The 25,009-nt window shown below is 40.8% G+C and overlaps 1 protein-coding gene across 1 annotated transcript in view; it reads right to left on the bottom strand.

The window, feature by feature from the left end:
• Positions 1-25,009, bottom strand: part of OTOG (otogelin) — a 112,032-nt gene that overhangs the window by 34,955 nt on the left and 52,068 nt on the right. The window contains exons 26-34 of the mRNA XM_056851946.1: positions 23,452-23,586; positions 23,026-23,172; positions 21,814-21,933; positions 20,345-20,461; positions 17,752-17,908; positions 15,665-15,691; positions 12,815-12,982; positions 11,836-12,114; positions 1,253-1,367 (exon numbers count right to left, since the gene is read on the bottom strand). Of these exons, the coding sequence (XP_056707924.1) occupies positions 1,253-1,367; positions 11,836-12,114; positions 12,815-12,982; positions 15,665-15,691; positions 17,752-17,908; positions 20,345-20,461; positions 21,814-21,933; positions 23,026-23,172; positions 23,452-23,586 (1,265 nt within the window). The remainder of the gene's footprint in view (positions 1-1,252; positions 1,368-11,835; positions 12,115-12,814; positions 12,983-15,664; positions 15,692-17,751; positions 17,909-20,344; positions 20,462-21,813; positions 21,934-23,025; positions 23,173-23,451; positions 23,587-25,009) is intronic.

The raw sequence follows: 25,009 nt of genomic DNA, 5'->3' as shown, positions 1-25,009 counted from the left end.
CCATAAACTATTTCACCAGGTATATTTTCATTTAATCTGGCTTAGTCTTCAAATCAAGGTATTTTAAGATGTTTGGTGATTACAGGCTTAATTTGTAAATCATTTCAAATACAAGAGCCTCAGCATTACTCCTATTTCCCTCATTAGCTTACATTGTGGCTGGCCTAGTTTCCTATTCTGCTAGGTTGAGCTAATTCATGAACAATGTGACATAACCTTTGGAATAAATATCCAATGATGAATATTTCCACTGGGAACTGGCAGAAAGCCTTTCCATGCTTTTGCGAAATTGTGTTCCTTGTTTATACCAAAACAAAATCTCCCAGGGCTCTTCTAAAAATTTGCCTTGCATGGAAAAAAAAGAAGACAAGAACAGATATGACTGGTGAGGTACTATTAGGGAAAGAATGGGATCACGGATACTGGACATTAGGGATAAGCTTCAAACTCTCTGAGGTCAATGCCAATTATTAAGCATTTATGTTAGAAGGGCAGCCCAGTTCAGCACTGGGATCTCCTTAGGATCTCCTCAATATAGGAGGTTATGGAAGTTATTTTTTACAGGATGCCTGAGCACTGTAATTCAAGGACATCAACTGTTTTCAGTGCAGAAGGAGAAGGCTAAGTTTATTTCATTTTCTTTTTATACAGTGAAAGAATATGTAAAGGTTTCAGAAAAAAATGATTTTATTTGCCAAGTTCTGATGTGTGAGCTAGCCGGGCAATGGAATGATGAAGGGAGAAAGAATGTCATTCAATTCCATCCTCTGAAAAGGAGAGCACAAAGGAGTGAGGTTTGCTGGAAGCCCACAGAAGGGAGCTGGAGGGCATTGACACGACTAGGCTGGGGCACAAATAGCTGGGGGGGGGGGCAGCATAGGAGAAGGCTCCTTAAGGCACCATCACTCTACTTCCTGCCTTTTTGACCCACCTCCAGGCTGGTGGTATGCCTGTTAGTTAAGGTGGTATATGAAGTGTAATAAAACGGGGAGAGGAAGCTCCTTAAGAAGTCTGTGGGTGTAGACGAGGATGCAGCTTTGCAAAGGGTCCAGTCACTTCATGCACATAATGCAGACTGACCGAATCTAGACTTTTTCCCCCTTTTTGTTGTTTATTATTACATTATAAATATCTGTGTAACTCCTTCTGAGCAGCAGAAATGGATGTGATACTAATAAATGGTAGGTAAGTAAAACGTATATTTGCAAATGGGAAAATATATAAAAGCCACATGATTTATACACACACTTACTTGGGTACAGCCTGACAGTGTTCTGCCAAAGGATCTCGGCATGTTTTGAAACAAGGACTTGTACAGACATCGTAGCGCCATTCACAGGTAGAATGTACATGGCTGAATTTTGTATCTAGAAATAAAGTTGTAGGAGTTTTATTTTAAATCACATGCTCATGTGCTATAATTTCTCTTAGATCCTTTAAAGTGCAGAATGAGTATGCAATCTTGAATTACCATTATCTGAGGCTCCTGGTAGTATCAATAAGCACCTGCTATTTAACCTTTCATTCCTTCAGTAGTCAATGACATGTTTCAAAAGGGGGCGGGGGGGACTCCTTAAGGATACAGAGGTGTTAGTAAAGAACAATGAGAAACTAAAACACTTGGGGTGAGGGAGAAATGAGAAAGAAGAAAAGAACCAATATTGTGTAGTAGTTAGAGGGTTTGACTGATACCTGGATTCAAATCTCATTCAGCCATGGATCTCACTGAGTGGCTTTGGGCAAAATATTCACTCTGCTTAGCCAACTTCACAGCATTGTTGTGAAGAAGCAGTGGAAAGGAAAACCATGTACACCACCATGAGCTCCTTGGTGGACAGGCAAGATAAAAAGAAATACTTGTTTTTTTTAAAAAAAGACTCATTTTTAAAAAAACATTTCTGAACGCAGAAATGTATTATTAGAGACACCTCCCCATAACTATAATTTCTGTCTAGAACTATATCACATCACATTATTGTTTTCAATTTCCTAGCACTTTTAGTAATTTTAAAGAATAACAAAATCATAATAAAAACTAAGTTTCTCAAAAAGACTCGGGTTGGATTTGTTATGCTAAGTCAGCCTCATGATGCCTGGTAAATGATAGTTCCAGGTTGGGGGGGGGGATCTCACACATAATATATGTAGTCATCGTCTCTCATGGATCTAGCTTCTTGTATAAATTTTGCCACCAATTGCCATTTGGGAGATACATTCCTAGTGGAGTTTTATTACAGGTTGATGGATCTTCACAGGAAACTAAATACAAACATTATGGTACCCATGCATCCTTCTCACAGACACATTTCTGTGATCTCCAGTGGCTTGGCTAATCATTCCTGTTGATGCAGCTTTCCAGCGTCAGGCACATAAAATTTTCCAGCTAGTAAGACATTCTGCCATATAACTAAAACATCTGTCCTTTCTATAAAACATTCAGAAATTAAATTAAGGACTTAGGTTATTTCATCAGTAATTAATGCCAGCGCTTATTGATTTCTAAGAAGCTGACCAGCATTTACAGTAGATAGCCTATCAAAATTCTATCTAAAACTACAGTTCAAAAAGACTTTTACCTACTCCTTGTCTTTAATCTTCTCCTTCCTTCCCCATACTGAAGTACTAGAGATTTACGTATTTCTGTAAAACTAAGATAATTCATAATTCAGTTACAGTTTTTATTATCTTTGTCTCCTAAAAAGACTTAGTTTAAGGTGATGTTTCAACCATACATGTCCATTATAAATTAAAGATCTCAAATTCAAATGTTGGAAATGCCATCGGGGTCATTAGGCCTGCTGCCATATGTCCTAAATTATTGGCATTAATCAGTTTATAATTAATCGGATTCTAATATTTGCGAGAGCCTTCCTCATTCACTCTCCATATCCCTTGACAATGTTACCTTCCACTCTGTGGTACAGGCACAACCTTAGTTTCATGTGACTTTTCTCTCCCCACCCCCAGGATTAAGTATGCTGTGATGACATGCCGTTGCACCCCTTTACCACAGTTGCAAAATTAATCTCCCAGTAAATATTCTGTTCCGTAATCTGGTAATCTCAGGCCTTGACTCCTCCTTCCTAGCCTTTTATTGTTGTACTCGGTCCCCTGACTTCAACATAAAATTAATAAAGGCATTCAGCATGCTATAGATCAGAGGTGTTACAACACATTTGTTACGAGGGATGGATATGACATAAAGGTTACTTGGTCAGCCCAGGCCAAGCCTCACCAGCCCAGATTGGGAGCCTTAGCTGGCAAGCCAGCAGAGGGCTTGCCAGCCCAGATCGGGACTGGGGGAAGGTGGCTCCCTCAGCTGGCAAGACTGCAGTAGACTTGCCAACCCAGATTGGGACTGGGAGGTAGATAGCTGCCTTGGCTGGCGAGCTTGCAGTGGGCTTGCCAGCCCAGAGAGAGAGTGGGGGTGGCTGCCACGGCTGGCTTGCAGGCCGGATAAGAGCTTTCAAGGGCCCTATCTGGCCCCAAGGCCTTATGTCTGACACCCCTGCTATAGAGCATTCACACAACAGAACTTCAGCAGGAACAGGCCCAGAAGGTTATTCAATAAAGCTCCAGCAAGGCAAGTCTTTGCCCAGTGCAGCAGTCTTCAACCTTTTGAGCCTGCAAGCACTTTTGGAATTCTGATACAGCATGGTGGGCACAGCCACAAAATGACTGCTGCAGCTTACCTTTAGTCTCACAGTAAAGATCCATGTGCTGTGGTGTCAGCTGCTGCCACAGTAACATTTTTTAAAAATCTGCACAGCCAGTCAGAAGCCTTGCTGGGCAAAAGCACCACCTACTTTCTGAAAACACTTGGCAGGCACCAGGAATGGTGTTGGTGGGCACCATGGTGCCCACAGACGCCACATTGGGGAACCCTGACCTAGTATCTAAACGTTTGCAGGGACAATACCAAGCAAGGCTCATATAAAAAATGCAAAGCTCCATTGTATTAGATGGAGGCCAGTGATCACAAATGTTATAGCCGTGTTTCCCATTTGAGTGCTGTTTTAGATTTTGTTTTTAACTAAACAGTTAAAATTGCATCCCATTATCAATTTTTTAAATTATAGTTCACTGAATCATGTGCAGCCTTGATGTAAATCAGGGGTGGGGAACGTCAGGCCCGGGGGCCGTATCAGGCCCCCGAAATCATTTGGTCTGGCCCTTTGTGGGTCCTGGCAGATCTCTAGCTCAGAAGGATCTAAGACTGGCGATCTGCCCCCTCCCATGGACAGGAATAGCCTCTATTCAAAGCAGATTTGAGTTTGTTTTGCTGAGAAAATGAACCTTTCCCCCACCTTGCAGAAGAATCATTAGCTATGGAGCTGCTAGGACCGCCCAAGAAACTGTGTTAACCCTTTCCCACCCGGGCCGTGGAGAAACGTATTCCCTCTGCACTACAAGAGGGCTGGGGGCGGAAGTGGCAACAATAGAGGGATTAAAGGGGGCAGAGGCAGAATGCGTGGGGGTGAGTTCTAAGTTGATAATTTTGTATGGCCTGCGAATGATGTTATAAATATCCAAATGGCCCTTGGCAGAAAAAAGGTTCCCCACCCCTAATGTAAATCATAATGTGTTCCACGGCACTGTGTAAATTCTACGTTATTCCACGACAAATAGTAAGAACCCAAAATACAAGGCAAAGACTAACATTAATTCCCAATGACTGTGTAAAACATTTTAGAAATACAGTCAATCCCAGGGTTCTCAGCACCTCACAAGGTTACAGCATAACTGACCATGAGTTTTCCTTGCATGTCCTCATATTACACTTCATGGAAGGGAGGTCAAATCACTGGGTGATCCAACAGAGTTCCTTTATGTTTGTCTCAGTTGGAAGGAATGTTTTCATATTACAAACACAGCAACTTAGGTTTCTGATACTATTTATTTATAGTATGCAGCAATCCCAGCTGAGTTTCAAGTGCCTATGAAAGAACTTTCTTTCTTCACATGCTTAAGTACAGTGGCTAGCTCCTGGAGAATTCTTTTTCCAGAAGGTTGCATGTCTTGGGATTACATAAAACACTGTATACTATCCCAAATATAGTAAACCTTCCAAGATACTAAAACTTCTAAACATAAAAAGTGACCCTCTTTTTTTCTCCTGTAAGTAACAGGAGCTGCTTCTAAGTCAAATCTAGAATACTTTCTAACGTTAGAATTTTTTCCCCAAGGGAGCCTCCCCATCCAAAATAAGTGTGTAACACTTTCTGGACCACACTATTTTAGCCTGCCAAAATAGGATGTAAAACAAAATTAAGCTCCTACAGAAAGCTAAAATATCACAGAAATATATCTCTAGCTCACAATATATTTTCCTGTTTTAATAAAGTTGGAATTGAACTAGAGATATGTTTTAGGTTATACTCTGTGGATGGGATGTTAACTATTACTACATGAGAAGTCTTGATTTGAGGTATTGCAATTAATCCGTTTAGAGCAAAGGAAACATTGGGCGGGGGGGGGGGGGAAATAAAGCAACAAGAAATACAACATAAAAGAGGTAACAGGTAGGAAACAGATATAAAATGCAATGTGTAGCAAAAAGATATATTGTAGCTGTATGTCAGGTTCTGATGGGGTTGGGTCTGAGTCTAGGGCTGTCTCATCCTCCAACTCCAGGGTTGATTTTAGTTGGGCACATGCCCTGGGAGAGAGCCTCAGAATAAAGCAAGATGAAGGGGTCTCTCGTCACCCAGTTTCCCCACTCTGCCAATTACTTATTCCCATCTACCATGGAATGGGTCTGGCTTTTCATCCCTGGCTGCTCCTGGGCATACCTTTTAAATGCTTCCCCAAAGACAGCCAACCCTGGGCTCAGCCAATCCTCCCTCCCCAATCCAGTCCTGGGGAGTGACAGACCTCTGAGCCAATGGTTATAGCTTTGGAGTGGTGAGCTCACTAGCCCTTTCCCCTGGACTTCTTTAAATAGCTGCCTGCCCTGCCTGCCCTCCTCTAAGAAGGTCAGTGCTACTTGTTTTTCCTGCCCCTCTGTCAGAACTCCCCTGAATCTCACTGCCAAAACTTGGGTGGGTTGGCATGTCACTGAGAATTGGATGGGGTCCTTCAAGCTGGCTGATCCCTGAGTAGATTGTGTCAAGGTCATGCCCTGCTGCAACCTGACAGGCAACTTCCCCAGCCTCAGGGCTTGCTGGCGCAGTGTGCCTTTGATGGGGCCTGCTGTCCCCTGGGTAAATGTGGGGGCAGAGGCATTGACCCTGGACAGTGTATTATGTACAGTATTTTGATGCACTCTTATAACACTGGCATTGTCAGATAATTTTACACATTGTTGGAATATACTCATTTTTTATCATTTGTGGGTTCCAGGTGGTTCATGTGACATTTTCACAATTACTTTTTGAATCGTTCTGTACTTTGTTTGGGGAACGACAAAAGATGTTACATGAATTTATATTTTGTCCCCTTGGAAAAAGGACTGGGTATTAAAAGTTTAAAAGGGAAGACTGTATAACATTGTGTGTGTGTGTGTGTGTGTGTGTTAAGTGCAGTCAAGTCGCTTCTGACTTATGGCAACCCTATGAAGTAATGGCCCTGACCTGGATATCCCAGGCCTGATCTCATCAGATTTCAGATGCTTATCAGGGCCGATCCTGGCAAGTATTTGGATGGGAGACGTCCAAGGAATTCCATGGTCATGACACAGAGGCAGGCAATGGCAAACCACCTCTGAAAACCCGACCAGGGGTCACCATAAGTCAGATGTGACTTGATGGAAAAAACAACAATGAATTAATGACTTTCGAAAAAGCATATCATTAACAACCTTGCTCAGATCTTGCAATATGCCATCCCATGGCTTCCTTTATTGACAATCCATCCCATGTTGGGTCTTCCTCTTTTCCTGCTGCCTTTCCTGCTAGATTCTACTTCTCATGGTAATGATACCATTATCATAATCAACAGTAATTTAGGCTGAAGGCCTGTCAAAAGAAGGGAGCTGTGACCCATATGTTAAACTATTAGTTTGAACAAAGCACGCCCATTAGTGTTTAATAATTAACAGCAACAAGTACAAATTAAAGGAAGGCTGATAATTATTAACAGGGATAATCTACTTTATGAGCTAAGAGTCTCTTATATATTAGTCCAAGGAGTCACAGTACAGCATCTTGAAGCTTTCCATGGAAGTGTACGTGCATCATATAAAAGGATTTCTCGATGAAGCTACCATATGCGGGGGGGGGGGTTTGTCAGTTACATATACACAAAATAATACAAGAGGAAAATGTTACCATGAAAAGGTTCAGGTATTGATGTTGGTATGTACCCCTCAATCCACTCAGCAAAGTTGGATTCCTCCCTCCTATCTAAGAAGCTTTCCTCCAATTTAAGTGGCTCTTCTGCCAAAGGAAGACCCCTTCTTCTTTTTTGGAAGAAGGCTTCAAACTTTGTTAAGTGGCCTGGTAGGATACATGTCATTATGGTACAATTATTGGTTTCAAGTTGGAGTGACTTTTCACATGACCTTTGGCAACTAATTATCTACTGTAGTGGTACTTTGGTTTTGAAAAATCTTTTGAATGTGTCTCATAGATCATGAAGAAGACTTGTGAAGGCATTTCATTCCAAGTGAGTTTACAGGTCCTATTATACTACTCCTAATATTTATAGTCAGGAAAGCAGCTCCCAGTTGGAAAAGTTCTGATCTAATAAGTAAAGCATTTATGATAGTCAGCAGGAAACTCAATCTGTCTTTGCCTCTGCACTCTAGAACTGGTGTAACTTTTCCATTAACTTAAACAAATGCTGCTGTATTTTTAGACCATGTAATTACCCTGCATCAGCAAGCGGAGCCTTGTGAAAGAACATTGGAGAAAGATTCAAGCTCTATGTTTCTTTGCTTATAAACTCTGAAACCCAAATCCTCGGATGTGGTGATTAATGAAATGCCTCACGATCATTTGATATGATCCCACTTGCTGAGGTAAATTGTTTTAGTTTTCCACTGGCATACAGAGGATTCTTTGGCATGACTGGAAGGCAAAGACTTCACACTTTAAAAAGATACTCCATTCTCTGCTAATGCACCACAAGGAAAGACTGTTACAGTTCTTAACCTCTTCTTTTCCCTCTCCAAGATAAAAAGACTAAGACTTTTTTGTTCTGGACAAAATACAGCCCATCTTGTATGTCTGGGGAATAGCATTAGCTCCATGTGTTCTGCTGTTGCAAACCTCAACAGCACTATGATTAAAGGAATTTGCCAGGAGACAACAAATATTTGGCAATGACAAAATCTGTCATATTTTGTGAAGTTGGAGTGTGCCAGCCAACAGCTGCATTACGATCTCATCTTAACATGCTTCAAAACATAGGCAGATTCACAATGCCACTATTAACACTGCTTAATAGCAGTTTGATAACAGGAAACTTTGCAAAGGAGGCAGTTGGCCCCTTCTGTCACAGAAGTTAATGCACTGGTATGGCTTGCCAAAATGAAACCTTATTTCTTGCAACATTTCCCCTCTTTGCTTGTTAAGAAAAACCCTCAACATTTTAATTATAAAAATATATAGGAGGCTATACAAAAATATATATGGACCAAATGTCTAGGATATGTTTAGGCATTACTGAACAGTTATTGAAAGTGTTTCTCCTAAGCCTTTTCTAAAGGTGGAAAGAAACTGATGTCCACTGAATAAGCAGTGTATTCATTTTGATAAGAAGACGACAAACAGAAATTTAGCTGTAACCTCAGCATCTGAGCTATAGCATGGAGCTTCTGGGGCATTTCCTGAAAAAGGATGACTTAGTATCTGTAAACAGAAATAGCATAACCTCTGATGTGTGCATGCACACAAAAAATAGCAGAAGCATTACAAATCATCAAAGTCTTCTCTGGCTGAGCTGCTAAATCTGAGCCAGAAAAGAATTTTCCTCTCATCTTCATCTGCACTGCTACTGGGGAGCTATGTAGAGGTGATGGTGGCAGTTAACATTTTTGCTGTGTGCCTGGAACCTGTCCCCCACACGTAGTGCCTTTGACTTGTCATGTATCTTGGAACTGTAGTTCACAGAATGCCTGATGTTAAATAGCTGGCAGTCAACTAGAGTTCCCTGCCTGCTCCACATGCTGTGTGTCCCAGGCATTAGATGCATTCTGGGAAATGTAGTTCCAAGTATGCACTGGATCAGATGGACACTAAGCCTCGAAGGTACTTGGATGGGCGAGGGGACAGGTTGAGGGATGTAGCAGAATATTTCTATTTCTTAGCTGCTTCCTGCCACCATAACACTTTCCAGCAACAGGACATATAATTTTGGGTGGAAGAAGAGAGGAAATTCTAGGCAGGCATGTAGAATTATGGTGTTTCTGACATCAGGTGCACCATGGGATTCTGAGTATTACAAGCACTCAGACACAAATAGGGATTACATCATCGATTGGGCAATTCATCTACAGATTGATTTATCACAGCTTTTCCAAGAAGAGCTGGGTAACACTTGCCCAACTCTAGAAACTATGACTTGTCCATATAAAACTATGATAATTCTATTCACCACGTGCCAACTGAAATGATAGCATATTTCAACTAAATATATGCATTGTAGGACATCCATGCTTTGTTTACAAACTTTATATCCCACCCTTCTGCCCAATCAGGGCCACCAAGGCAGCTAACAACTACAACAGAGCAGTAAAAACACAATACTAGCAATTAAAACATAGGGCAGGAAGGAGCCACCATTGAGGGAACACAGACAAAACAAAACGAAGTCTTCATCTACTGGAGGAAGAGAGTGATGGAAGGGGGCAGATGCATATCTCTGGGAAGAGAGTTCCATAATTTCAGACCAAGACCGAGAACACCTCTCTGAGTTGCCATTCATCTAACCTAAGAAGGAGAGGGCACCAGAAGTTGGGTCTCAGAAGAGGACCATAGCAATCCAGAAAGTCTGTAGGGAGGTAGCCCAATCCTTAAGGTATGGTGGTCTCAAACTATTTAAGGCTTTAAAGGTCAACACTAGCACTTCAAATTGGGCCCAGAAACAAATTAGTAGCCAGGGGAGATGACCTAAGTGATATATTCTCTATGACCCACTCCAGTCAGCAACCTGGCTACTGCATTCTGTATTAATTAAAGTTTCCAAACTCTCAAGGGCAGCCCCACATAGAGTGTGTTGTAATAATCCAATCTAAATGTTACTAGGGCCGTGCACCATGGTGGGCACATGTTTTCTGCCCACAAAAAGCTGCAGCTTGCTAACCAGTTAAAGCAGGTAAAAGGCACTTCTGGCCAAAGCTGGAATCTGGAATGAAACATAATGAAGTCTCACAAGACTAATCACAAGTGTTATAATTGTTCAACACTACACGGTGGAATATAATCAGTCAAGTCAAATAAAGTATATGGAATAAAGCAGCAGTGCTGAAACATAAATTCAGTGAAGAGACAATGAGGCAAGACAGAGTTCTAGAAATCGTCCATTTCAAGCTATCTTCATCAGTCATCAGGTTCAAAATGCTCATACTGGGGATGTAGTTTCCATTCTCCCAGTCATACCTTGTGTGGTTCTGAAGGGGCAGGCAGGCAGGAACACAAAACAGCTGCCCATTCTGTGAGCCCCTGAGGAGGCAGGTGAATGCATGCACAGCAGCCAGCCACAAAGCCCTGGACATCTGCGTGGCCACTGGTGCTTTTTCCTTCCCACTCCATGGGGGGAGGGGAATCGTGTGCAGTTAAGGGATGCCCCATGGCTAAGACCACCCCTGACTAAACGCACATTTATGGGGAGGTTCTATTGAAACTAATTGTGGGTTGGAAATATACTCAGATAGCGCATAACTGCCATCAAGACATAAAAATAACCTTTATGGATACAACAGCTGCAAAAAAAATTGCTTTTAAGAAATAATCACTGCTAAATAAGCAAAGTATTATGATTTTTGTGTTTTCTCCTCCCTTGTCCCTTTTTCTATCCTTTTTTGGTAGTCAATAATACTTTTTCACTTTTTCACTTAAAAGGACTCTCATATTTCATAAAAAATACTACTCCAACCATGCATTTGTGTACATAGAGATTTAAAAAGACCCAAAAACCAGGATTTCAGAGTTGTAGGGAGTGAACACCTGCCCACTTAATCTGCGATCCCTGGGTAAAATCATGTAATACTACAGTGATACAAAAGCCTCTGCATCCTGTGTTGTCTGCTTTTTCCTTTGAGTGTGAGGTACAATAACTGCAACAGTAAGTTTTATGTTGTTATTCCATCTTCTTAGATATATTGATGTTCTAAAGGTAAAGGTCCCCTGTGCAAGCACCGGGTCATTCCTGACCCATGGGGTGACACATCCCAACGTTTACTAGGCAGACTTTGTTTACGGGTGGTTTGCCAGTGATTTCCCCAGTCATCTTCCCTTTACCCCCAGCAAGCCAGGTACTCATTTGACTGACCTCGGAAAGATGGAAGGCTGAGTCAACCTTGAGCCGGCTACCTGAAACCAACTTCCGTCGGGCTTGAACTCAGGTCATTAGCAGAGCTTGGACTGCAGTCCTGCAGTCTGCACCATGGAGCTCTTTATTGACGTTCTATACAGTAATTATTGTTTTTCTGCTTAAGAGATCATCCTTTGCATAGTACTTAAACACAGTAGTTAGTCATAAGTACTTCAGTACAAAGATAAAAATAAGCAAGCTAACTTACCTACTGGGTTCTGGAGTTGATTTTTATGAACAGGCAGTGTCTTCCAATAAACACGTTTAATTTTTATAACACAATAACATCATATAAAATGTGGCCAAACCAAGTTTGCAAGTCTAGCCATCATATTCAACAGTTCACATTTAAGTACTTACCCACAAGTTTAAAAAGTGTAGAAAGTCTGAATGCCTCAGAATGCTGGTATTTAACAACATTCACAGAAGAACCTGAAATGCTGATGAAGGCTCCTGGCACCGCAAATGACTCAAAGGAACTGTATCCCGAAAGCCAGGTGTTCTTATGCACGGCAAAGGTTGATCTATTGTGAAAAATCTCATTTCTTTCCCACTTGGAAAGAACCAGGGTACCATTGGAAGCCAAATGAAGAAAATAATTTGGCCTGTCAGCAGTTTCAAATGAAACTAAGTTTGGATCTGGAAAACAAACAACAAATGTTATGTTGTTAGCTGAGTAGAGAAGAATTTGCAAAGTCTAGCTGCTGGTGTACTAAGCTGCTGCAAAACTACATTTTGATTATTTCTTCATGTTTTAAACAGCACAACCAGATTCTCCCATGCTCAACCTATCATAAAGATACATACCTTGCCAGATAAAATAAGTAATTTACACAGTTATGTAGAAAGTTTGTATATGGAATGAAGAATTTCAATGTAATACCTTTGGCAAGTACAATTTAACTCCATGAGTTACATTTTTCACTAGGAAACCTCCATAAAGGTAATATTTTTTCAATGTTCCTCTTACCCTCCCCAAATACTGTTCAAAACCAACTTACCCCAAGACTTTATTCTTCAAATTATCAAGAATTATGTATATTCATCGAATAAAGAACTTAGTTCAATGAATAATCTTTCTTCTGCACAATTTTCAATATCAGTACTGCAAAGGACTGCCTTGCTATATTAAGCCAATAGCACATTCTCTCTCAAACAATACTCAAGATAATTGAAAACTTAGAAACAGATAATATAATAATATATTTCTCTAGTTGTTTGTACCAAGTATTTGGAACTCAACAATAAATTGGTTCTGATTTGAAAATTAACTTTGCCAAAGTTTTTTTTAACTGATTTTACTAAATTTCTAGATATTTCATAGTGACAGTAAGTTTACCGTGTGCTTTGAGTTTATATAATCCTGAGGTCAACATAAAGTTCACTGTCTCTGCAGAAGGCAGGCCATCTCCTTTTGCCAGAAAAACAGAACCATCCAGCAGTTTGGCTGTAATTACAATTTCTCTGTCCAAATAGCTGACCAGCTTGTAGGGGCCTTTTCCGAGAACTGTCAAGAGAAGGCAATATTACATTTCCCGTTTAGTGCCACAAACATTTATCTCTCCCATGTTTATAGGTCAGTCATACAGTGGCATTCTTCTTCAGAATGACATCAGATTACATAAATTAATGTTGTTCAAAATGAAATTTACATAAAAGCAATAACTTAGAGCTATGCTCCAATTGCAGTCTTCATTCATAAATGAGTTGTTTGACCCCTACCCTCCATCTGCAACAATGAAAGTCATGTTATATTTCCTGATGATTATAATCCGTAATAGCCAAACAACAAAACCTCCAAATCATCACAACCACTATTAGTAAAGGTAGCATATGGCTGTTCTAAATGCAAAAATGGTCCCAGGCCAGAGAGAGGGAGAGTCCTTGTAGGTAGCAAAGACAAATGAACTACACAGAGAAATCTTAGGAGTTTCAAAAGGCTTCTGGGGTTGGGTCACATGGAGGATATCTGTGGGTTGAAGGAGAAGGGCAATTTTCACTGATTCTCCCTGCCTCCGCAGACCTATGGCTTCCTCATAATGCTGTGTTCTGGGGGTCCCCTGTCACCTACAAACAGCATTTCAGAGAGCATTTTGGATTGCTGCAGGAGATGTATGTCACACACAAATGATAGAAGTCTGTTCCATCCATGGAAAATTTCTGGTGAATCCAAATTTCTGCCTCCCAAAATACCAAAAATTGACAGGGAAGAAAAGCTGAGTAGGGGTAATGCTGAAGCAGAGATTGGCAAACAACTGCAATCTCTTAGATGGCCATTGCAGGGAATTTGGTTGAGAGAGAAATTATTCCCCTTAATATAAAGGAATGGAAGGAGTGAAAAAGAAATGTCTCATTTAACATACATCTAAGATCTTCCTTACTTCCTGCTTTTTGTGACCCCATCCTCAGGGGTGAGGCAGGTATTGACTAGAGAGCCAAACTACATCTTATGATAGACAAGGATCCGACCTGTGGCCGTCAATACCAATTTAGAGGAACATCTAGCAGTTTAAATGCTGCTGTGAGAACCCAATCCTGATTGTGCCTGCAGAGCAGCAGCAATAAGCAATCTTGTCCCCCCAACCCCGTACCTTCTAAAGTGCTTAAACACTTTAGAAGTGCTTAAACACTTTAGAAGTGTTGCCCTTGAGCCAATTTTCAAACACCTAAATATTCTTATAAAATGTGATTGGTGGCCACGGGTTGGGCTATGTCCACTGTAGCATATAGTTTGGCTCAGATACACGGTTTGTTCAGTGGTGGCAACTCACCTGTGGCATGCGCTCACCCTTCAGAGTTGCCTGGCATTTATCATCATCTACATTAAGTGCCAGGCCAAAACTTATCTTTTTACCCTGGCTTTCAAACAGCTACATAATGTCCAATACTTCCTAAGTATGCTTTCATTCTCGTCACCAGTCTTCTGAAGAGAAGGGTGAAGAATAATGGACAATTGGTCCATTCTGCAATGGTTTTCCTCTTTTCCAGAGAAACAAGAAGAATCATATCTGTACACAGCAAAATGGGAGCTTAATCATTTCCTACTCTTAGCAGTTTTATGGTAGATTTTTATTTTGAATTATTCCTTAAATACTCTCAGGAACAATCCAAGCATTCTAAAAGAAATGGGATACTATTAACAATCTCAGCCTATTGAGCTTTTCAAATTTTATTTCATTGCTTTGAACTGCCAAAATTGGTGACACAGAAATCTAAAATACACTAATAGAAGAATGCTTTGTGCTTTCATGTTGTCATGTTGTATGACAAGATTCACAAACTGAAAAAGGCAACATACAGCAACCGTTGTCAGTTTCTTATAGCAGCAATATTGAATACAGCCAGAGAATGACTGTCAAGTTACAAAATAGCTCCCTCTCCAGGCAATTCAGAAAAAAAATAGATGCATGTTAATTGTTGATTTTGCTGACATTTTAATATTTCTCTTCTCCAAAATAGTAGCACAGAAATACATTACAGTTTACAGTGTGCTTGAAAATGCAATAGTAAATAAAAGGAAAATTCCATCAGAGGCGTAAGGCAGCCAAGTGTTGCTGTTGGCCAGGGATTGTGACCAGTGATGATATATGTGTCCAGTGATTATATACTTGAGTCCAGCTCCACATCAGTGATGCTCTTTGTACTCATGCAAAGCTCCGAGGGATTGTAACAGGTTGGAACAGGAGGAAAAAGAAGAATGTAAAGGGCCAGGATGGTGATCCACTATTCCATTCCACTATTACCTTGAATCCATGCTACCCTTGCCTGAAATTCTCTTGAGAATGTGAGCTACTATACAGAAGCTTGGATCCAAACTAACCCACACAGCATAGGTTTCCTTCCTCTCCCCTCCTGCAGCAGCCTGGAATCTCCCCCATCCCTGAAGAAACAGGAATGGGGGAAAGAGGAAAGACCTTACTCTGTGTTAAGAAAACCTGTTACCCATGGAAAGGTTAATTAGTTAGAGAATGCAGAAGAGGACATATTGTTCTGAGATGTCTCGATGCAAAATAGTTATATGGATCAGTGTATATTGCAGCTTCTTGGGTAGAAGCATGTGAGAAAAATCCCAGTGTGCTTAAGCAAAAATATGAATTGTTTTCAAAACTGTGGATCCAAAGGTACTGCTTTCTTTAAAAAATGAGGGGAAATACTTGTTTTATTATCAGTTCACCAATCAACTACTTACCCTTATTGACATATTCACAGTCATAAGCTAAAAGGGGGGAAAGTAAACATAAATTAGCAACAGACATTTTGCATCCAATCAGTACACATAATGCTTCATATACATGCACACATATTTACACTAGAATATTTCATTTGAACTGAGAAAAAAGACTGGTAAAATTAACAAAATATTTGATTCATGGATTAGCATGGGTCATCAAAAATCATGAACAATTGACTAAAATATCTGACACGGTATGTATTTCCAGCTGTAATAAATACAGAAAATTATCCTATTGTGACCTCTAGTGGGTAAGAATATATGTAGCTGTTTCCCCCAAAAAACATAACCATATTAGAAGCTAGAATCTGAAGCATGTTACTAATGGAATCATAATTTCAATTTGAAGCTGCAGAAATTCTCTGAATGACAATCAGTATTAAATTTTGACCTTTTTAAACTTCATCTAACAAGTATGAACTATTATAACCCTGTGATGCTTTTTTTCTAAAATGAACAGTTCCTGGACAGTATACTTATTCTTCTTGACAAAGAAGCTTCTCCCTAATTGTAGATTCGCAATTGCAATTAATCAATGATTACAGAAAAGAAATGTTTTTAATCATTGTTTCATTATCTATTATTTTATGTTTCAGTTTGACTACAATTGGAAGTGACAATAGTTTTCCTTGATTCCAGTCAAACTCTGAATAAATGAGTATGGGACCTTTTGTTGTATATATCAGGAAACACATGCACCCAGAAGTGATATATAACCATTCAAAATCTACCGTATTTTTCGCTCCACAACATGCACTTATGGAGCGAATGTGTGTGTAAATCTGGCCCCGGGGAGAAGGGCAAAGCTGCCTAGGCAGCGCAGAGCAGTTTAACCTCCCCCCTCCCCCCGCGCTTCCTGGTCCCGAGGCTCAGCTGTGAGTCCCCGCCCAACAGCTGAGCCTTGGGACAGGGAAGCGTGGGGGGGTGCAGAGGTTAAACTGCTCTGCGCTGCCGGCCCAGGCAGCGCAGAGCAGTTTAAACCCCCACCGCCTCCCTTCCCGGGAGTCCCGGGAAGTCCCGGGAAGGGGGGCGGTGGGTCTTTAAACTGCTCTGTGCTGCCTGCTCAGGGGGAAAACCTCTTAGGAGGCGGCCTGACCCCGCCGCCAGTGTAAGTGCGTGTAATCACGAGGAGCCGCGCCTCGCCCCTCTGCCAGCGTGGCCTCTCTGTGGCACAGGCCACAGCGTACAGTGGTCGAGCTGGCGCAGGGGGGAATTCTGGGGGCGGGGCGGGAGGAGGGGCCGCCAGTTAGGCGGCTCCCTATCCCGGTTCGACCCGGTACGCCAGCGCCAGGAATGGCGGTGCTGTGCCTGTTTTTTGCAGGCGCGGCCTCACTGTTCCCTATGGGGCGAAAGGCCCCAGTTAAACCAAAAAAAGCCACGAAACGGCTTTTTTTTTTTTTACGGCGTGCGCAATTCAGCTTAGGAAGAGGCGCCACTGTGCCTCTTTCCCGCCGACTCCGCACGCCGTATTTTCAGGAATGGGCTGTCAAGCCAAGAAAAAAATGATCTATTACAGAATAAAACTGATGAACTGTCATTGTTAATGACTAGTATCACAATTAATGCACAAACAACTTTCACAATTAATGGACAAACAACTGTCAAGGAAAGTGACTCAGATGTTTTCCTGCAATAAGTAAAAAGAGAGCGCTTTTCCACATTATGTGTAAGTAACGAAACAGGAAGCAAAGTGGGTTGTGCTTCCTTTATTCACACTTGAGGAGGAAAACGCACACATGAGAACTGCACATCTTCCCCACAGGGGGATGGATGAGCACCTAAAATATTTTCAGCTTTTGTAGCTTCTTGCAGATGACATGCATGATGCACTACTTTGAACTTTACTCTCGGAGCATTGAAAAATAGAGTGAATCTCTCACTCTTCAAGTTTGAGTGTTCTTGCTCAATGTGCAAAGAAGCAACAAAAAATAGGGCTTCCTACTTCAACATGCAAACAAAAAATCTCTATTTGAAGGTTTTATGAAAGGTTAGGTTAAAAGTATGTGCTGGCAAAGTACTGATGTTTCTTTTTCAATAATACTCACGACACAGTCGAGGGGACCTCCAGTCTACTGTTACTCCTTGCTGACAACACTGATGTGCGTAAGCTGATACACTTGTACAGAAACATTCACAGTCTCCTCCCTGGTTACAACCACATGTGTCCGTTAAGCAGTTGGAATAAAACCAGGTGACATCAACCTGAAGAACATAAATGTTATCATAATACAACCCTTGAACATTAACAGTGGTTGCAATACTTTCCTTTTATCCCTTAGAAGCTTTTTGATCAATTGATCTTGAGCAGCATATATCTAGTGTTGGAGGGATATAAGGACTGAAACAAATCTTGCCACTGACAATGTAGCCTTGGGGTCCCTATCGTAGTAAAAAAGGCATTATGTCAGTCACAGAGGCATTGGATTTGTATGTTAAAAGGGGGGAAATAGAGTGCAATTGAAGTTACTCGTAAAAGCGGCATTCCAAAAGGGCATGAGCTAATGAGTCAATAGAGCCAGAAGAGCAAGGGCAGATCCTGTCTGAGTATGGTATATTCAGAATTCTGCCCTGCATTACCATAGAAGGGTTAGCAGTGGTTGCAATGCTGGTAAAGAGACATAATGTGCAGCATTTTATTAGTTTGCTTTTATTGAGCTACTGGAATAATATTATAAACCTGGCTTGGCTTTGTTTGTTTGCTACTCTATGGGACTTAAATTTGGTATATAGCTTATGAGCCACTGTAAATTTAACCCAAACACTGTTAAAATGGAGATCATTGTTTGCTTCTATCTGCTCGCAGCCTGCAAAGAGAACTATGTGTCTCAAATGGGTTTTGAGTGATATCTGGATCTTGCTGGACTTCATTGTTTCAATTGACATGTACCTCCATTGTTTATTTTTTCTTCCCAGGATCAGAGGAGCATGCCTATTATATTGGGTGCTGTGGAACACAGGCAGGATGGTGGTGCTGCAGTCGTCTTGTTTGGGGGCTTCCTAGAGGCACCTGGTTGGCCACTGTGTGAACAGACTGCTGTACTTGATGGGCCTTGGTCTGACCCAGCAGGGCTTTTCATATGTTCTTATGTTCTTAAGGTAAGTGTGGGAATAAAACACCTACAGTGACTGAACTAATCTGTGAGCCTGTCAGCATCTAACACAGCCAGAGCTGGCATGAGACTACTTTTTTCCTCTTTAACTTTATTTGTTTTTGTAACATTTGCCTGATGAAGGGTTCTGCTCAACTCAAAAGCCACTACGTGATGTAGTGGTTAGAATGTCAGACTAGGATCTGGGAGTCCCAGGTTCGAATCCCCACACTGCCATGGAAGCTTGCTGGGTGATCTTGAGCCAGTCACAAACTCTCAGCCTAACCTATCTTGAGAGCCAGTGTGGTGCAGTGGTTAAAGAGTGCTGCACTAGTATCTGGAAGACCCAGGCATAAACCCCCACTCATTCCATGAAAGCTCACTGGGTGACCTTGGGCCAATCACACACTCTCAGCCTAGCCTACCTCACAGGATTGTTGTGAGAATAAAATAGAGGAGAGGAAAATGATTTAAGCCAATTTGAGTCACCATTAGGGAGAAAGGCAGGGTATAAATAAATTAAATAAATAAATAGTAATAATAATAAAAAATTAAAGCTTGCACGGTATTTTGTGTTATTTTGCTTGACCCTAATAAAAAAGTATTACATGGATTTGGTTTCTTGTTTCAGGTTTTTTTGTGCCTTTTACAATTTAAAGGAGGCAAAATATTAGTGAAGATTATCCTTTCGATATTAACAGTGAGAAAATAAATAATATGAATACACAAACGGTTCAGACATTCTAATATAATATGCAACATTAGCTGTTGGACGTCATTGTTGCATAGGCATTGGCCCAGTTCATGAAGAGGGATCTTGTCCGAGAAGGTATGAAAACACCTTTCTAAATCAGAGCACTGACAATTGGCTATTCCATCCTAAAGTGGAAAATGACAAATTCCCAACGAAGTGGCTGCTCAGCCTCCTATGCCAATTCCTTTAAACCCCAGAAACAAGACATCTTCCATACACTTGCCTTAAAGCAAGAAAAAGGCCAGGTGTCTGTTTTGCAAGAATGTGCCCATCTGTGCCTTATGGATGCAGGCTCTCTGTTGTGTCGGAACTTCAGACCACTTTTGCTCAGAAAGTGCACCTTGCTAGGGGATAATATAGATAGCTTATGTTGGGCTTCCCCCCGCCCCCTGTATTGTTTGCATTCTGTCCCCCTCTACTTCCATCAATGGAAGAGCCACTTAAATTGGAGGAAGACCTCTTTGGTTGGAAGAAGGCTCTATGGAGGAAAGTTAGATCAATTCCAGTATAAGGGGATAATCATTGTATCACCCATCTAACGAGTGACTGTGTGATTCAGGCTAAACATTATAAATGCTGCTTGTTTACTATAATGGATTTTAGGACCAATGTGAAACTACAAATACCAGTTCAGAGTTCTGCATTATCCTGTTGTGAAAAACAGTTCAGAAACTATTCAAAAAAGCTGTAATTTATGTTTTTAGGTGTGTGGGGGATTATGGCATTACATTCTAAACCTTAAGTGCAGATACCACATAAAAAACTTAAAAATTCTTACTTCCCATTGCTACTCACCACTGGATGACAAGACTCAAATACTTCACTTAGCAATATCCCACATTCTTTCTTGGAGAATGGTTCTCTGAGTGGATTTAAAATGCATGGATGCCGGATGTCAGAGCTGTCAACACACTGAATCCAAAAGCAAGATCATTAACCAGGAGAAAGTTTCTTATAGGCAGTGTGATGTTCTGACTGTTGAAGTAATCAAGTAATGCAACTTACACTGGACAAGAGGGGGATGTAGATGGGGTTTATAGCATGCAAAAACCTGTCACTCCTAGTAATGGATTTGTGGTCCTCCACCAATAAAAATCGGGCCCTATGGCTACCCCTCCATGTGTGGGCAGCTGCAACCACTTGGGAATGGAACAAAAGTGTATTCCCCCGGGAAGTCATTCGTTTGTATTCGTTCACTTGGGAATGAAGTCATGTTCACAGGTGCTTACTCAAGTATACAACTGACAAATTCAATCATCAACTCTCCTACTGCTGCAATTATATAATTTACAGCCCATTCCTGAAGGGAGATAGATCTGTGGAGGCTGGAAGTGGCACAACCGTACCACTTCAGATGCTTCCTGGTCACCGAAAGGAAAGAAAAAAGCATTTTTAAAATGAAAAAACAAAAATGCCCCCTTAAAGCAAAGCGAAAAGGTGGCATAGCAATGCCGCAGCTCAAGGGGGCGTTCCCAAGGCAAAAGGGGTTTGGAAGTTGACTATTGTTAGCTCCACCCCTGGAAATTCCCTGCTGGGATGGTTGCACTGGCAGCAGGGCCCGGCGCAGCTCCACAGCTCCCTGACGCTGGTGTGTTTGCCCCCAGGACATTGTAAATGCCCCTTATCCCAGGTGAAAGGGGCATTTATGCCAACTCGGGGTCATGCCGGCTCCTGAGGATCTTCGCCCCCCCCCCTTCAGGATTGCAGCTTTAAGTACCATAAAATCTCTGCAGATGCCCTCTATTATCTTCTCTTATTTATTTGGCCCTGACTTTCCAGGCATTCTAGATAAATCTAAAGACAAAGTTGTTCCAGAAAGTTTTAAAACATGTTAAATGGTATTTCTATGAGTTTCTATGGGATCTTTTCCCATGGATTGCTATTTTATAGTTAATTTTTAGGTTTTCACTATTGTTCTATCTTAAATTTGCTTTTTTACATTCTCTACGTGTAAGTTGTTTTGAGTACGCAGAATAAAAACAGGATATAATTTTTCTAACATAAAATAATAAAAATAAAAGACAGGGTCACATGAAGATTTGAATGTAAAAATAATAAATTCACACAAAAGAATATGACAAGCCTCTTCTAAAATAATGATTTTTAAAAACTTTTCAGTGTCTTGAGTCTTAGTGAGAGTCTATAAATGAAGTAAATATAAATGCTTATGTCAATAACACGATAGTATTGCAAGGACTGTAGGTGATAAATCTAAAATGACTATTTAGTGAAATGGGATGAGTAACCATTCTCTGAATATTTACCTCTGAAGCTGCCCAGCTACTTCCAAATTCTTGTGCATTTGTTAACTCAAAATTTTCTGGAGTCCTCATTTCATTTACTGTTTTTGAGTCAAAATTCCCACATAATCCAGTCAGCTCACCCTAGAAAAGAGACAACATTAACATGACTTTATTGTAGATTGGTCAGTACTGATGGCATATGTTTTTATTTAAAAGTGCAGAATGCCGCAGCTTGGCTATTATTGGGAGCTAGGCAGATCACGCATATTATTCCCTTATTATGAGAAAGGTGGACTATAAATAACATAAATTATTCTTTAATGAAGTATACATATACAATAATTCAATAAAAACATATAAACACGAGTAACACGAAAAAACAGGGAGGAGGCCTATAACATTGGGGATATGCCAAACAGTACAATAAAATCTTCAACCAATTTTTTGTTCTGCTTGGCAGACCCCAATAATTGGGTTAATATTCTCACATGAGAAGTGTAGGGCACAATCCAGTCAAGGGAGCATTCCCAGGGCAAAACACTTGACACATGAACACATGAAGAACACATGAAGCTGCCTCATACTGAATCAGACCCTTGATCCATCAAAGTCAGCATTGTCTACTCAGACTGGCAGCAGCTCTCCAGGGTCTCAGGCAGAGGTCTTTCTCATCACCTTACTTGCCTAGTCTCTTTAACTGGAGATGCCGGGGATTGAACTTGGGACCTCGTGCATGCCAAGCAGATGCTCTACCACTGAGCCTCAGCCCCTCCCCAAGGGTGACCAGGTGAGGGGCAGAAGACACTGGCAGGCTGAGCTAGGCCCAGCCTCCAATGGGCAGACCCCTTCATAATTTATCTCTTTTAATATAGAAATGCAGTGAAATCCTAAGAGCACAAGACTAAGTCTTTTAAATTCTAGAAAGAAAGGGGGGGAAATCATAGATGTACACCAGATCTCAACTGTCTTGTTTTCTATTTCTAAATCTAGTTTTCTCATTCGTCTCTCTGATTTTAGACTCCTGCCATCCTTAAATACTCAAGGCCAAAACTGTTCAAAGCAGACCGGCTAGGCAGGCTGTATCCACAGAACACCTAGAAACTGGAATTAAGACAGATTCGGTGTCGCCACTAGAATTCCACTAATTTCCACAGGGAAGTTCAGCATATGTTCAGTGAAAGTGGCTACCTTTCAATGAATATTAATTAGATAGAGTGAATGATTTCTCTTTACCTGCCATTGAGGACCTGTCTGTACATGAAGAGTTGTTCGTTGATCCCACATTACTGAAATGTGTTCATTAGGAAAATGAACAAGTGTGAAAAAGCCAGCTTTCCATATATGTATTTGTTGTAGTTTGTCTATATAACTCAAAGGACTCTGTAAAAAAAAAATCAACCCATATATAATAGAATATCTTGCAATTTTAACAGACTTGCTAAGACTACTGAACATGTAGGAGAACGCACAGCTACTAGTCTTTTTTTCTGTCCACTTAGTGTAGTTTTCATTATACAGCTCTAGATTGTCAAAAGATTTCATGTAAATAATGGGTGCAATCCAAGAAGAATTAGATTTGTCTAAAAGTGGCTTTGGGCAAAAAAATTTAAAAAATACCATCATATCTATATTATTTCCTTCTACATTGCTATAGCTTACCGGATCTCCGGTGTCATCATCAAATATTATGAATGATTTTCCCACATTGATGAAAATATACTTTCTGCAAATTATTCCAGTGTTAAAGCAATTAAGATTTTCTATGATGATTGAGAAACTAGTAACCGAGGAACTCTGCAGAGAAAAAAAAAAACAAGGCAGTTTTGTAAACAACTAATAAAAACCCACCAACCACAGCACTTGTCTGCCTCTTATCATTTCCACTGTGATCAGCCTATCCTTTCCATTGTATTGTCCCTCTCCTTACCTGCCACTGAAAATAGAAACGACAGAGAGCTGGTGCTCAGGTTACGCACTGCCACTAAGCAGTGATCAAGTGGGAGCTCACAAATGTATAGGCAAGCTTAGAGAGATGACAGTAGAGAGATGACAGTTGGAGGAAGGAAAAGGTGGGTCAGCACCTGTACAGGAATGAGCACAATCCACCGATGTCACTGGTCCATGCTGGGTGCCATTCAGCAGCCATTTGCCAGCACAGTCTGGCCCAGCTGCACCTGCACTATCTTATAACCACTGATAAGAACATGGGGCTATCTTCCATCGTCGCCCCATCACTCCACAAAAATTCTGGAGAGATGGCCAGGACAGCCCCATCTCTTATCTTTAAAAAAAAGCTTTTATTGTATTAAAGATGGCACAGGGAGAGTACATGATGTCATACACATGCTAGCCTGGTAAGTGGACTAGTAGTAAATGACAAGTGCACATTATATTACATTAACCAGCCCTGGACAGCTTACAGTTCTTAATAATCAGGTATGTTTTAAGTATAATTATTGTGGAAGCACAGGTTTCAAAAGATGAAGAGTTCATAAAGTGGAATATATCAGCTGAACATACACAACCAACAAGGATGGTAACTCCAACAGGTCCAAAAAAATGGACTACTAATTAGGCACGCCCAAGAGGGCTTTGGGCTTGTTTCACTTGAATGACGACTCTCCCTCCCACATGACAAACCACTTTTGAAATGGAGTAGACTTTCTCAACCGGTTAGGTATGCACCTTATTGTTTACAATTTTAAAGTTAAAAACCCCCACTGAGTATTTCCAGGTCCCTGGGTATACCAAAATTACTTAGCTGCATCACTGCCAAAGTATTTTCAATGGAAAGATTCTGAAAGATCTTTACTATGCAATGTAAATATACCAAATCTAGTTTCATTTCTTTCCATAGGTTGGAGGGTAAAGGTAACGTTGCATGGCAATGATAAATAACAATTCAAAAATTGTGAAGAATTTTGGCTTCATCATTTTTAAATGCTGGTCTTAATATCAATTGGTAACAATCCAGGATACAGTTAGGAATGTTTAAGGTCCACTGCGCACATATATTGGCTTGCATCCAGCCATGTGAAAGCAGAAACATAGACTTACAGTGCAATCCTATGTAGAATTACTCCTGTCTAAACCCACTTAAAAGTGTGGGCTTAGATTGAAGTAACTCTCCTTAGGATTGCACTGTAGAACTGCAATCCTAAGGACCCTTTCCTGGGAGTAAGCCACAATGAATAACATGGGACTTTCTTCCAAGTAC

This window comes from Euleptes europaea, chromosome 6 (genome assembly GCF_029931775.1).
Source record: "Euleptes europaea isolate rEulEur1 chromosome 6, rEulEur1.hap1, whole genome shotgun sequence".
Taxonomy (NCBI): Eukaryota; Metazoa; Chordata; class Lepidosauria; order Squamata; family Sphaerodactylidae; genus Euleptes; species Euleptes europaea.
This window is presented reverse-complemented; position numbering and strand designations above follow the sequence as displayed.